Source organism: Typha angustifolia, chromosome 2 (genome assembly GCF_048772165.1).
Source record: "Typha angustifolia cultivar Huaian chromosome 2, ASM4877216v1, whole genome shotgun sequence".
In the NCBI taxonomy this organism is placed as follows: domain Eukaryota; kingdom Viridiplantae; phylum Streptophyta; class Magnoliopsida; order Poales; family Typhaceae; genus Typha; species Typha angustifolia.
The window spans coordinates 3,794,582-3,810,276 of record NC_133240.1 but is presented as its reverse complement, the minus strand read 5'-3'; the positions used below and the strand labels follow the sequence as shown (position 1 = coordinate 3,810,276).

The 15,695-nt window shown below is 40.1% G+C and overlaps 1 protein-coding gene across 1 annotated transcript; it reads right to left on the bottom strand.

Annotated features, from left to right (window-relative positions):
- Nucleotides 1-9,994: 9,994 nt before the first annotated feature.
- On the bottom strand, nt 9,995-15,387 carry LOC140774433 (metacaspase-1-like). The gene is made up of 6 exons (XM_073117439.1): nt 15,269-15,387; nt 14,694-15,198; nt 12,138-12,468; nt 10,920-11,040; nt 10,409-10,609; nt 9,995-10,255 (listed from the first exon to the last, which is right to left on the bottom strand). Exons 2-6 carry the CDS (start codon nt 15,079-15,081, stop codon nt 10,196-10,198), a joined length of 1,101 nt encoding a protein of 366 aa, XP_072973540.1. The 5' UTR covers nt 15,082-15,198; nt 15,269-15,387; the 3' UTR covers nt 9,995-10,195.
- Between the last annotated feature and the right edge of the window lie 308 nt (nt 15,388-15,695).

Genomic DNA, 15,695 nt, shown 5'->3' with positions numbered 1-15,695 from the left:
TAGAAGTTAGATATTAGTTGTTTTTCTTAAAAAGGATACATCTAATGATTTAAAATTCTTACTCCATATTTTCTAAAAATGAAGGAAGAACGTAATTTTTATGAAAATTAAATTATTCATTCAAAGATAATCTTCTGATCCACTAGTGATTGATTTCTTGGTGAATCATAGAAAAAGAAGAGATTTATATTATCTAATAGAAATGTGTTATCTACAAGTGGATTCCAAGACCTTATTTCTCATACTTAATTAAAAGATATTTGCAAAAAGGTTTTCTTTCTCCATAAATCTCCTAAACCCATTTTCCAACTAGGTTAAAATTATTTTTAAGATTTTTAAACACTTCAAATTTTCAAACAAGTCCTCGTGGGATCGATACCTTGCTTGCCGATCTACTCCATAGATTCGTGCACTTGCGAGTGTTACTTAATTTGTCACAACATGTACTCCCCGAATCGATGATGATGTGCACGCAATGCTTCCTAATGAGTCCGTTTACCCGTGATGTCCTCGGCGTAGAAGTACGCGAATATGTATGCATCGATATTTCAACTTGGATATCTTCCTCAACGCCCTCCACAACAGCCTCCTCATGAGTCTCCTCTGGACACTCTCCATCATCATTAATCTCATCATCCTCCTCAGGACCATTGATAAGCATCACACTCCCGATCGGTTTAGAACACCGATGACCGGGGGTGAAATGCTCATCACATCGAAAGTAAAGGCCCTTCACTCTTCGCTTCTCCACCTGTGCAGGTATGAGAGTTAGAATGGCGGGTCTAGTGCCTCCTATAACATCGGAAGAAGGTCTCAAATGTGGTCGTGGTCTAGTAGTCGTAGCCACTGGTTTTGAAATCGCAGAATTTCTAGCCGGTGTTCTAGGTGCAAACCGCCCATCTTGGTTGCCCTAATTGATTTTCCCTGCCATCTTTAAGGCCCTATGCTTTTGTTCCATCCTCACAGCCTTCTCAAAGGCCTCCTCAAGAGTAGTAGGACAGAGAGCACGAACATCGGCTTGTATCTCCTCTCGCAGCCCTGAAATAAATGTACTCATTAATGTACGTTCAGGCCACGGTGGCTCACAACGACTAACTCTTTCAAACTCAGCTTGGTACTCCAATACGGTAGCCCTTTGACCATCTTACTTAATGTGGCAGCAAAATCTTCATATGCCGCTGTCCCAAATTTACGTGTAATCCTCCTACAAAAATCAACCCATCAAATAAATCTACCACCACGAATTACTGATCTATACCAATGCAATGCCGTTCCTTGGAAGTGAAAGCTTGCCATCTGGACTTTTGCATCTTCTACTATACCTTGACAATCAAAATATTGTTCAACTTGAAACACCCAATCCATTGGATCATCACCTTGGAATTTTGGAAAGTCCAAACGTGTGGTTCTCCCCCGAATAGTGTTGTGGGGTTCGCAAAAGATCCTTGGTTCAGGTCTAAACATTTTTGCATATTGATCACCTTCTCTAAATCCTCGAGCACGTCCATCACCAACTCCATAGGAATCAACCTCATCCTCATAGTGCCAATCCCCCTCATCGACGAAGCGCATCGGTGCTGCACGCCTATCGAGTTCCACCATCGCCGGCCTTGGGTTATGTAACGGAGGTGGGGGATGATGTGATGGCATAGGTAAGAGGGGATCATTGACACTCATATGACGCACCTGGACCTGTGGGGTATTGGTTATATGGGGTCCCACCGCTAGTCGTTCTTAAAACTTCGTTCGTCGTCAAGGAGATGACGAACCCAATCGATTCACGACATATTCCTTAATTTCATTGTGATCCTTTTATATGTTGTCAATTCTATGCAACAATGTTTGGAACATGCCCCTTAGTTCATCCATATTCGAACCCATGGACGTTTGTTGACTCGATCCTGCCGTGGTCGCTCCAAAGGAATCGGCCTCACGGTTAGGATCATCGTGCACTAAGTCCTCCCTTATCGGTGTGCTCTCCATAGGTCTCCTTGTTGATATCATCTTCCTTGTTTCAACCATTAATGGAAGTCTGAGGTTCGCCTGCTCTGATACCACTTGATAAGCTCTGATACCACTTGATAGGCTCTAATACCAAATTGATAGGCTCTGATACCAAATATAAGGCTCTGATACCACTTGATACGCTCTGATACCAAATTGATAAGATCTAGAATTAAAAGATCTGCTACGGAACAATTCCTTAAGATCTGAATTTATTGTAAGGAGCAGTCCATACAACTGTGGTAAAATATTCGTTAGATATTCTTTGATAGTCAGAAAATTACTAACCTAATAAGGTCGGATCCGTAACTTCCTAATCTACAACTTTCATATTTATGCCCTTCGTAGATTCGAACTGTAGTAGGGACAAAAATACAGAATAACATGGGTGACAGTGGTGGTGATGGGTGGAGTGGATGTTAGGGTTATAGATGGGTATGGAGATGAGGGTGGATTGTGGGAGTGATTAAGGGAAGTAGACGAAAGGAACGAAGTGGTCGAGATCCCAAAGAAGAAGAGTGACTCGACAGACGAGGGAGATTAGAAGCGAGGAGAAACCTTGCCAACGGTAGATGTGGAAGGATGGTGAAGAGAGAGGAAGGAGAAGTATAGAGAGAAGATAGGAGGCAAGAAATCAAGAATCCAATTGCATTATGAAATTGGTTGCCATCTACATATTTATAGAGGCTAGCCAACAAGTCCTAAAATAATATGAAATCCTAATTCTAGAGGATTCCCGTCGATCGCGTTCAAACACGCCTGATCGCGTTCGAACGCACTCAAAAAGCCCCTTCTCTGGATTTGCGAACGCGACACTAGCGTTCACAAGTCGTTCAAACGCGGGCTTTCACAAACGCGTTCACAAGGCGTTCACAAATGCAGGCGTTCACAAGGCATTCACAAGCGTTCACAAGTGTTTGAACGAGACTCCACCCGCGTTCGAACATGACGCGACCCGCGTTCGAATGTGATGCCACCCGCGTTCGAATGTGACCTACAGGAATTTTATTTTAATGAAAATAAACACCTAATAAAATAAGAAAAGATCCTAGCTAAGTGTATCAACCAGCTTGTGGAGTTTGGTGGAAGTGCTATAATAATTTCTGCCGCAATCCATCATATTCTAGCACCCGAATGCATCCGTAGTCCATCAGCAATTTGCCTCGGTTTTCCAACTCTAGATGACACTCTAGATCATCCATCAGCTCCTGCAACAATCTCAAAATATCTGGGTTAGATGTACATACATACCTCAGCTCGTCAAGGAAGGGGAAGGTAGGAGAAGAATAGGCTGTAAGCTCAGCGGTATCGGGTTGGCGCAATAGTGCATCCGCCGCTCTATTTTTCGTTCCTTTCTTGTATTGGATTTCATAATCATACTCCAATAATTTTGTGACCCATCTCTGCTATGCTGGAGTGTGTATGTGCTATCCCATGGAAAGCTTCTTTGATCGGTACAGATAATGAATCACCTACCGATCAAATAAGGCTTCCACTTTGTCACTGTACACAAAATTGCCAACATCTCTCTCTCATAAGTTGATAATTGCTGAGATTTTTGTGATAAATCCTTACTAAGAAAGGTAATGGGACATCCTCGTTCCATTAGTACAGCTCCTATGCCAACACTCGATGTATCACATTCCACAATGAACTCTTTGGTGAAGTCCGGTAGCAGTAGAACGGGTGCCGTCATCATTGTTGTTTTTAGTTTTTCAAAGGCTGTAGTGGTTTCATCCGTCCATCTAAAAGAGTTATTCTTCAACAATGAACTGAGAGGAGCAGCGATCTTGCCATATCTGGCGATGAAGTGGCGATAGTATTCGATCAGCCCCAAAAATCCTCTCAATCCAGTGGTAGTAGTAGGAATAGGCCAAGCGGTCATACATATAGCCTTTTGAGGATCTGCCGCTACACCATCCGCTGAAATGATGTGGCTTAAATACTCCACTTGTGGTACTCCCCATAGGCACTTGAACTTCTTGAATTTCAATTGATTTTGATTCAACAAATTCAGCACGTCCTCCAAATGCCGCCAATGCTCCAATTCAATCCTATTATACACCAAAATATCGTTAAAAAATACCAAGACATACCTTCGGAATAAAGGCCGAAATATATCATTCATAAGGCCTTGAAAGGCAGCTGGAGCATTGGTGAGACCAAAAGGCATCACCCGGAACTCGTAATGCCCATCTGGAGTCCGAAATGCAGTTTTGTGCACATCCGCCGGGTGAACTCTAATTTGATGATATCCGGCGCTCAAGTCAAGCTTGCTAAATATAGTCACCCCTGCAAGCTTATCCAGCAGCTCCTCTATAACCGGAATAGGATACCGGTTCTTGATAGTAATAGCATTTAGTGCCTGATAGTCGACACAAAGGCGCCATGTCTTGTCATTTTTTTCGCACCAATAGCACGGGGGTTATATGAGGCTTGCTCCAACATCTCGGCTACCATCTTTGAAATAACTTCTTTTGCACATGTGGATATCGATATGGCCTCACGTTTGCTAGTGAAGCCTCGAGTACAATCTCTATCCGAAGGTCTACTGCTCTCATCAGTGGTAAATCCCGTGGCTCCTCAAACAGTCCAAAAAAGTTATCTAATAAATTAGACAATTCAATAGTAGTACCTGAACTCATTTAAGGCTCATCTCTTAATGGTCCTAACTGAAGAAGATAGACCAAATCATACGCACAAGGCAGCCCCTCCATAAGCTGCATCGCAGGAATCGGCGAAGGCCGAACGCCATCAAGTCGCACATCTTTGTTCCTCTTTAAATTTCATCTACATGCTACGAAAATCAAATGTGATAGGTCCTAAACTTTGTAACCACTGAGTGCCAAGGACAATGTCTGCTTCTCACAGCGCCAACGGATACAAGTCCACGATGATGTCGTGTCCTTGCACCCGTATACCGACCCGGCGACACAAGCTCTCCGCTTTAAGCTTCGTGCCATCTCCAATAGCAACGTCAAATCTCGTGCTTGGTTCGGCATCCAAACCTAATCTCCTCACTAACCTCTTGTTTAGAGAGTTGTATGTACTCCCCGAATCGATGAGGATGCGCACACAATGCTTTCTAACGAGTTCGTCTAACCGTAACGTCCTTGGCGCGGAAGTACCCGAATATGCATGCATTAATATTTCAGCTTGGATATCTTCCTCCGCACCCACCTCCACGGCCTCCTCATGGACCTCCTCTAGACACTCCCCATTATCAAGAACCTCATCATCCTCCTCAAGACCATCGATGAGCATCACACTCCACATCGGTTTAGAACACCAATGACCAGGGGTGAAACGCCCATCACATCGAAAGCAAAGGCCCTGCGCTCTTGTGTCTCCTCTAACGGGAGGTCTTGTGTCTCCTCTAACATCTGAAGAACGTCTCAAAGGTGGTCGTAGTCTAGTACTTGTAGCCGATGTTTTTGAACCCACAGAATTTCCAGTCAGCGTTCTAAGTGCAAACCGCCCATCTCGGTTGCCCCAATTGATTTTTGCTGCCATCTTTAGAGCCTTATGCTTTTGCTCCATCCTCACGGCCTTTTCAAAGGCCTCCTCTAGAGTAGTAGGACAAACAACACGAACATCCGCTTGTATCTCATCCCGCAGCCCTGAAATAAATATACTCATCAATGTCAGTTCGGACCAAGGTGGCTCACAACGACTATTAACTCTTTCAAACTCAGCTTGGTACTCCAATACAGTCGTCCTCTAAACCATATTACTTAATGTGGCAGCAAAATCTTTATATGCCGCTGGCCCAAATGTACGTGTAATCCTCCTACAAAAATTAGCTCATCTGGTAAATCCTCCACCACGAATAACCAATCCATACCAATGCAATGCCGTTCCTTGGAGGTGAAAGCTTGCCATCAGAACCTTTGTATCTTTCGTTGTACCTTAACAATTAAAATATTGTTCAACTTGAAACACCCAATCAGTTGGATCACCCCCTTGGAATTTTGAAAAGTCGAAGCGTGCGGTTTTCCCTCGAATAGCATTGTCGGGTTTGCGAAAGATCCTTAGTTCAGGTCTAAACCTTTATGCATGTTGATCACCTTCTCTAAATCCTTGAACACGTCCATCACCATCTTCAAAGAGATTAACCTCATCCTTAAAGTGCCAATCCTCCTCATCAACGAAGCGCATTGGTGCCGCACGCCTCTCGAGTTCCACCACCGCCGATCTTGGGTTTTATAACAAAGGTGGGGGATGATGTGAAGGTATAGGTAAGAGGAGATCATTGATACTCACATGATGCACCTGGACCTATGGGGTATCGGATCGATAAGGTCCCACCGCTGGTCCTTCTTGAAGCTCTGATCGTCATCGAGGAGATGACGAACCCAATCGGTTCTTGACATATTCCGTGAAATCATTGTGATCCTTTTGAATTGTGTCAACTCTGTACTACAATATTTGGAACATGCCCCTAAGTTTATCCGCCAAGCCCATATTTACACCCATGGACGTTGGTTGACTCAGTTTTGCCGTGGTCACTTCAAAGGAATCGTCCTCACAATTAGGGTCATCGTGGATTGAGTCTTCCCTTATCGGTGTGCTCTCCATAGGTCTCATTGTTGATGTCATCTTCCTTGTTTCAACCATTAATGGAGGTCTGAGGTTCACCTGCTCTGATACCAAATTGATGGGTTCTTGTACCAACAGATATGTTACAGAACAATTCCTTAAGATCTGAATTTATTGTAGGAAGTAGTCCATACAAATATAAAAACATATTCATCAGATATTATTTTGTACTCAGAAAATTACAAAACTAAGTGGATTAGATTTGTAACTTCCTGATCTACAACTTTCATATTTACTGCCTTTGCAGATTCGAACTACAACTAGGACGAAAATACGGAATAACGTGGGTGATGGTGGTAGTGACGGGTGGAGTGGATGTTAGGGTTATAAATGGGTATGGAGATGAAGGTGGATGGTGGATGTGATTAAGGGATATAGAAAAAGGGAACGAAGTGGTTGAGATCCCAAAGAAGATGGGTGGCTCGACAATCGAGGGAGATTAGAAGTTAGGAGAAACCTTGCCAACGGTAAAGGTGGAAGGATGGTGAAGAGGGAGGAGGGAGAGAGTCTAGAGAGAAGATAGAAGGCAAGAAATCAATAATCCAATAACATTATAAATTTGGCTACCATCCACATATTTATAAAGGCTAGCCAGCAAGTCCTAAAACAATAAGTAACCCTAATTCTAAAGGATTCTCGCCAATTATGTTCGAATGCACAAAAGACGTTCTTTGTATGTGCTAACGCGCTCGACCGCGTTCTCTGTATTTGTGAACCTGACGCAAGCGCTCGCAAGGGCGTTCGAACGTGACCCCTCTGGCGTTCGAACGTGAGCTACATGAATTTTGTTTTAATGAAAATAAACAACTAATGAAATAAGAAAAGATCCTAACTAAGTGTATCATAGATCGAAAAATATTGTCAGATCAATAGTTAGAGGTCGGGATGGAGAGAACTGCGGGATTAGTTTCAAAACTAATTTTGGAGATTTGTGGATGGAGGCACAGACTTCTAGGTATGGGATGAAGATTATAGGCCGACGGTGATTTGATGGGGCCAAAAATGATGATGGTGGAAGAAAATTAAAGTAGGCAATGGTGAAAGTGGGTGGTTGTAGTTGGTAGAGAAGATGAGCCGCTCCTCGAGGTTGGGGGACATGGCGAGATGAAGGGGAAGGTAGGGACAATAGCTCTAGGTGGTGCTAGGGTTGCGCGGCCGGATCTAGCCAAACATGGAAGAAAAAGGAAGATGACCTTAGAGATTTGATTATTCCAAGATGATTTAACTTAGGTGCACACTACAATATATATAGTAGTTACCTAGTTGACTCATTTCGGTCTAACTTGACTAAGTTAGAGTCTGACCAACCCAAAGCAATGAGCAATAAGCAATTAACTAGTCCACAGGGTCAATAAGCAAATAATAATGCTAAAAATAAATTAAGATAACTTAGGGACTAAGATGTGAAGCCACTATCTCCACCTTGGACACTAAACCCAAGGTCTCCAAGGAAGCCATAGCTCGGTCTGAGTCTAATCGTCAGCTTCCGAGTTTGTTTCAAACTTGGTGTTCCCTTTTTGGATTCTTCTAGTATGAATTCTATATATTCCTCCACACTTATTATAAAGGATCTAAAGACAGCTCAAGGCATCCATTCATCCAAGGATTCCTCATTTAAAGGAGTTTCAACTTTCTATCATTGTGTGAGGAATAATTTGGGACACCATATACAATTTGTAATGGTATGAAGGAGCTAAATCAGAGATTAAAAGGAAAATCAATTTAAAGAGAATTCAAAGAGATTTTGAGTTCATCATCCGTGAATTCCTAGTTCCCTCATGGAGCATGCTTTCTACAAGAATATGAGAAGAGCTATCTACATGTTTGTGTGCTAAGCTACATCAAAGTTTGATCGTCAAGCATCGAAAGAGATGAACCAAGAAGTCTACATCGACATCTACATTAACACGAAGAATTCTAGAGTTTGATCCATGTTGTTTTTAGTACAATCAACAAGGAACGGTCTATTTCACTAAGTAGTTCATCAACGTGCAAAGTTCGAGCAAGAGGACTTCAATCTATAAGACCATCCAACGCATAGTGAGAGTGCTTGTACGTGTATCTACGTTTGAGTGTAAAATATATTAATATGAGAAGTTGATCAAATTTGTAGTTTTTTCTTTTTATGCAAGAGGTTTTCCAAGTTAAAAAAATTGTGATCGCATGCTTGCAGTGCTTTACTTTTTTTATTTATATTCGGTCGAATTTTTCTACACCAACATGAGATCGGTTTCATAGTTAGAGTAGAATTATGATTTTCATCTCCTACAAAGGATATAGGTCTCATCCATCACTTTCTTGGCATCGAAATCACCCCTATATCAGATGGACTTCACCTCTCATAAACTCATTATGTGCTCATTATTCTAGAAAAATGCAAATGGTTTATTGCAAACCTTATGAGTACACCTAAAACCAAGTGTCTTCAAGATGCATTCTCACTAACAGATATTTAACACCAACTCGTCCTGAAATATCTCTAAGTGTTAATTTTGTTTCACAATTTATACATACTCTTACTATGACTCGTCTAAATATGGTGCGTAGGGTACTCCGAAACGTCAAAGAAACAATACACTCAGGTCTCAATTTTACTTCCAACACTACATTTGATCTTTGTGTTTTTTCTGAAGCAGACTAGGCTGGCTATCCTACCACATCGCAATCGACAATGTGTTATTGTGCATTTCCTAGGCATAACGTCATCTCCTGGTGTGCCAAAAAATAATACACTGTCTTTCGATCCAGCAACGAAGTAGAATATCATGCTATGACCCACACCGCAGCTGAGCTCATCTTGCTTACCTTCATCCTTTGTGATCTCTATGTGCCAACCCTTAGTCCTCCACAACTGTTTTGTGATAACCTCAGTGCATTACATATGACTGTCAATCCAGCTTTTCAGGACAACAGCAATTGGTTTCCTTATCACATGGTTTGCTTCCACCTACAACTAGATTACTGACATTTTCCCAAAACCAATGTCAGAAAAGACACTTCATCATTTTCGACTCAAATTCGGCCTCTGACTCCTCAAGTTTGTTGGAGGATATTAAGATTACTGGTGAGTATGGATTATGGAGTGATAAGGATAATGTTATGGAGTAATAAGGATGCTATGTCTCACAAATATATTTGCTCATAGGCATGTCTGGTTTCGGTGGATTACATGCCAAGGGATGAGGTTGTTTACGTGTATCTTTTTTAAACTAACTAATAATTATATCTCCGGCATCACGTCAACAAGCCCATTCATACCAGATCCTCCCTTCCTTTTTTATTTTCTTCTTTTGATATTTTAACTCATTATTTTTTTCAACACTTCATGGAAAAATCACCAAAGTGCTGCACCAACTTTTCCAAGGAAAAGACGGAGAAAGGAAATCTCATGCTATAAAGCACAGATAATAAAACTGAGTATGCATTATGTGCAAATCACTTATTAGAGGAGTTCAAACCCATCCCACAATGGACATAACCGATAAATGGTGAATCCCTGAATAGATAGAAGGCTGCACACATTTTAGACACAAAGCATCCAAGTCTTCACAAAAGACTCTGAATGCAATGTGAGAGATCAGCAGAATGCAATTCATAAAGAGAATGGCTTTCTATAAACATCAAATGTTTTGTTCGAAGTTAGCTGCGGCTCCTGCAAGTATCAACATAAAAACGCTTGATCAGTAAAATCATCAGCGCATTGAAAACACAGGGCATCGCATGCCCAATCATCTGTTAACATATCTTTGAAAGATATAGATTATAACGAGGATGAAGTGGTAGAGTAACAACGAAGAAAAACTACCTGCCTCAGCCCTCCTATTGAAAGACCTGTTAACATTGTGATCAACGATGATACATGGCCTCCACTACTTGATTCACCAGTGTTTCTGATAGTTGTTCTCATTGAATTGAGTATGCTTCCATACGTGGTAGCATTTCCTTGCTCAATAGCTTGGATGAAACAATACGTCATTACACCAGTAGGGGTTACCTTCGACAAAACCTATTCATGTAAACCAGCTATGCATTGTTACAAAGAGAGAAACAACAGTCGAGCTACGATATACATGGTCCAAAGAATTTTGGACTAATCTTACAATGTCAACCATCCTGATGACTCTGTATCAAAACAATAAAGACAATTGAAAGAAATAAAATGGTGGCTGGTCTTATGATAGATGATGGAATGTAAGAAATATAGTAACTGGTATTTTAAATACTACATAAATTATTAATGAGTTTTGAACTTCAAAGATTCTTGCAATGCAGAAATCTGTCATCTTTACTTGAACTGAACACTAACAAAGACTCACAGATGTATCTGCAGAGGTCTGAGCGTCATCACAACCACTAAAGCAAAAAGCTTCTCCACCATTTGTACCTTTCCAAGTTCCAGATCGTGGGCGATGATCTTCCCATACATATTGGTTGTCCCTGTACTGACAAGGATGGCATGAGGAATCTAGCCTCCACTAAAAGGTAAGCAAAGTTCAAACTAACCAAGTTTCTCAAATTAAGGGCCAAACTCTAAAGCTTCTTGTAATCATTTCTGATGCTGGTAATGGAAAAAGAAGATGACAAAAACCATTTACATATCAGCACAGCAAAAAAGGACTTTGTGTAGCATGTTGCAGTTTTGTATGTGAGTACATATGTATAGTGAGACATTTGCAAATTCAACAAGAACATGATGCCCAAGAAAAATCATAGATTAAAGAAGAGAACATCATTTGAAATAGCTAATGTTCGCTAGTGAAGAAGATTGGTAAGAAATTGAAGAACATATTTTTTCCTATTTTATCGAGAATTCTTGTTCATTATGAACTTCATAATTAAGGGATCCTTAAACATGAACTTTTAAGAAGAGGTTGTAAAAATTGTTCCTATGTCAGCATATTGTTGATATCTCCTTATAACCAGCTAATCGGCAATCAAGTAAGTAAATATGCCTGTCAGTGGGCATGGTGACATGACAATCTACGCATGTCTAAGAAAGAAAATCTACTTCATCTTAAAGAATGAAGTATTTATAAGTCGATGCTCATCACTAGAGCGATCACTATTTGCATGAATTGTAAGAAAAATGTACACCTACTATGCAAATAGATATCAAACTATTCGTGAGCAACTGAAAGTTCTTACATTCATTGGCAAAATTTAGGATAATAATCATAAATTATCCTTGCAGTGTTTAATTTAAGTTATCAGAGAATTTTTTTTTAAGAGATGCAATAAATAAGCATAATTTTACACAGTTTTCCCAATTGATGGTGAATGAATAGCTATAAAAGGTGAAAATGGGTATTGAGCGGTACCAACAAATTATGAACTATTTCTTCTTCTTTTTTTGTCAGGTGACTAGTTCATCATAAGGTGAGAGCTTCACATCTCTCTTATGTGACTGAAATTCAGTGGTTAAAACTGTCTAACTATAAGTTACTTTTGCAAAGCACTTCCTTTGTTATAGAAGGATCTTCTTATTATTATGAGGAGGCAGTAATAGGAATAATGAACTGTACCACATTACTTACCTATCCATTCGGCAAAGAAAAGATAGATCTAGTACAGTACCACTATGGCAAGCATCCACAATGGCATGAAGCTTGGCCCCTTGAGGAAGTGGTCTGACAATGGTCTCATTAATTTCATCGTCAATGATCATCCCATTTTCTTCAAAGTCCAATGGACAAAGGGTTTCATCATAACCATCGATTTCATCCCCAGTATAGTTTCTCATCTGTGAACCATGACCAGAGTAGTGAAATACCAAAGAGTCTCCTGTTTTGCAGTCTTCCATAAGCCATCGTAGTGCCCTCATTATGTTGGATTTGATTGGTATCTTACACGGGTCGGATTCTTCTTCTGCAAAACAACTTTCGAGTAAGAACGGAAGAATTGCTAAATGCAACAAGCATCATAAGGAAGGGACATTACCATCATAAGCATTGAAGGTAATTACTGTGCCAAAAGATGTCCAGTTTACAGCAGAAAATATCAATTATTTGCAAACCATTATCTGTAATAAAAGAAAAGAAACAACTTGGATTGCCAATTTAGAGATCAGAGTGTGAAAGCCATATTACAATGGCTAAGTGCTTGGGTAGATCTAGAACCAGCATAGCATAAATTGATACAGAGATAAACGTTCCTATAATTCATTCCAATGATATCCATGTTGTTAGGATTAGAGTATGTCTCTGGTTTTCATACAAAGTCGTTATAGGCTAGTATTCCTGCTGGATTATTCTCCCCTTTCCATTCATTGGCCAAATTTGTGTGGCCATATTTGGGCTAATCAATGTTGGGGAGATAGAAAGTCCTAGATAAGTAAAACAAGATTTAACATAAATCTTAGAACTGAATTCAATCCAAAAGCTAAGCTATTAGACGAAAGCCAAGAATTTATAAATCATTTCAGTTTTTCTCTTTCTAATACGATACTAAACTCTCACATATGATACTCAATAATCTCCTCCTTCACTTGAGAACTTAATATTAATTGCTCTCCCTTGAATCCAATCAACTATTCTTAACTAAGCCTTATGCTTAATTTCTCTTTTAGTCACTCACTAATCTCAAGAGTCAAGTTCTTTTATTACCGTTAACTGTTTTTCATGAGTCACCCAGAACTCACTTGTTTGAGCCCATGCATCAATTTCAAGCATTTTTGTCCTAGGCTAGGACTTTTGCTCCATCGAGTATAACTGAGCTTGCATATTAATCTTATGAGCTCGAACCTAACACAGGGTCTTTAGCTCTATTAATTGCACCACACCACAACTACTGCTTTACCATGACTCATCTATAAGAGCCCATATGCTGGTTAGAGCCACCTAATCAGTTGTATCAAACCACTTTAGAGAGTAATTTAGGATTTTCGAACTAGTCTTTTATACCACTTGTTGGGGAGATAGGAAGTCTTAGTCCAAATGAAACAAAGTTTAATATAAATATTAGAACCCATCTCAACCCAAAGCTTTAGCTGTTTGGTGAAAACCCAAATATCTTTGTAAACACTTTCACATTTTTTCTCATTATCCAATATGAGACTAAACTCTCAATTAGTATGTCAATAGGTTTTTTTGTTTACTTGCAAAATATACAAATATTGGATAATTTCTAGACAGAAACATCACAATTGAGAAAGCATTCAAGGATGAGATACAAAAAGGGAAGACCATATAAAAAATTCTATAAATTCAATTTTAGCTATAAGTTAGTACACATTAAATATGTACATAGATGACCTTTTACCTAGTCTCCAACAATGTGGACTAGGACAAGCTAAGCTAAAATGTAAAATAAGGTAGCGAAATTTACAAAACCACTTTACGCTTGTCTATAATTATTCATACTCTATCATATAGATATTTATTATTTAACTCTGCATTTTGCTTTTAATGCCAAAAATACACCCTAATATTGTTATATTTATGTGCAGTGCGAATGATAAATATCCACATGATAAGCAGTCTTTGATAAATATTACCTTTGCTTCTTCTTTGTGAGACATAAAAAAAAACAGAAAGATGGGAGCCGAATGATATAAATATCTATATAGCAGGGTGTGAATGACAGTAAATATAAAAAATACTGGGTGTTTGATAAATTTTTGGTAAAAAATAAAATACTCTAGTGGCACACAAATTTTTAAATTGTGCGAACTTAGTAAAAAAAAACACGATACCTCTTCAATTTACTAGCAATAAATCAAAAGAAAAAAAAGAAACAATTACCAGCCGTAAAAGATAATATATCCAAATCATTCTGTGGTCAACTCAGTTATCCAGCTACTCGGCAATCCAAAAGAAAACAAAAAATGTCAGTTGCAATTTTACACATTAATACCGAATTATATGGAAGCAGGAACCCCCCAAAGGGAAAATTATCAACATCAAGATCCATCTCTCCATGGATCAAATCAAACCACAGTCTACATGCATGACATACGTTAACTTGAGTGATCATCAACCCAACACCACCAATCTTGAGATGTTGACTTCATTCAATCCAACGTTACGAATGCAAATCGAGATAAATCGAAGCAAATGCAAATTAAGTCCATAAAAGGTACCCGAATTTACTACCTGTGAGCATTAAGATGGAGGATTCAGGAAATTTGAACCGGTGGACGAGGAGATACTGCATATACTTCGCGTCGTTAATGCATCCATTCAGCTCTTTCTTCGTGTTCCTATACGTTATCCCGCATATAACCGCCCTCTTCGTCCCGTACGCACTCGGCGGCTGCGGTTGGACACGCGGCACGCCACAGCCGTAAGATGCCGAATACATAGGCGCCGGCTGAGGAGGACGGGCGTAGTTACCGCAAGGGGAAGGAGCGGGAGCGGCAATGAAACTACGTGGCTCCTCCACGTGGGTGATTGCATTACAAAAGGCGCAGTGGATGGAGCGTGCCCCATCCGGGAGCTGGAGCTGTCTACGGCAGTGGAAGCAATCTATGAGCATCAGCATCGCGTGGTCGACGGCTATGTTCGATCGCCAGGCAGAGTACGGAGAGGAGGAAGAGGGGAAGGAGAAGACGTTGGGCTCGATGAAGAATTATTATAAGATTGACGAGGTGACGTTGACCTGTGATGTGCAGGTATACTGCTAAGCTGGAACAGAGAAAGGGAAGTTGATTCTTGCGTTCGGATGGTACCTCATTGGCCATAGTGAGGGTGTTTGGCATGGTCTTATGAGTTCCTGCAGAGTAAATTACTGCTTACAGAACACGGAAAAAGCGTTCGATTCAGCTGCGGATCGGAGGGGAACGGGGTCAGCGTCACGACTACCAATCGGATATAGCTACGTGGCAGTGACTGATTGGCTGATACCAGTGGATTCATGTTTTTAAGCCAGACCCCTGTTTTTGTAAATTAGTGCAGACTGCCAGACTGGGCAACCGACAATGAGTTTTTTTGACCTAATACTGTTCTAAATTTTCACTTTAGGAAACTAAAAAGAAAATAGTGCTGTTCTAAATTTAATTTATCAAAATGGATTATTCCTCAGATTAATTATCTAAAGGTCTAATTTACTATAGCTCTAAATTAAATGTTTATCAATTTAGCATTTTGCTATTCTTA

What these genes read in the sequence shown, in the direction of transcription:
- LOC140774433 (XM_073117439.1), bottom strand. Translation starts at nt 15,081, where the DNA reads ATGCTGATGCTCATAGATTGCTTCCACTGCCGTAGACAGCTCCAGCTC. An exon ending in TTTCTTTGCCGAATGGATAG is followed by an intron (nt 11,041 to 12,137) that starts GTAAGTAATGTG and finishes TTGTCAGTACAG; the next exon opens with GGACAACCAATATGTATGGG. An exon ending in AGACCTCTGCAGATACATCT is followed by an intron (nt 10,610 to 10,919) that starts GTGAGTCTTTGT and finishes TTACATGAATAG; the next exon opens with GTTTTGTCGAAGGTAACCCC.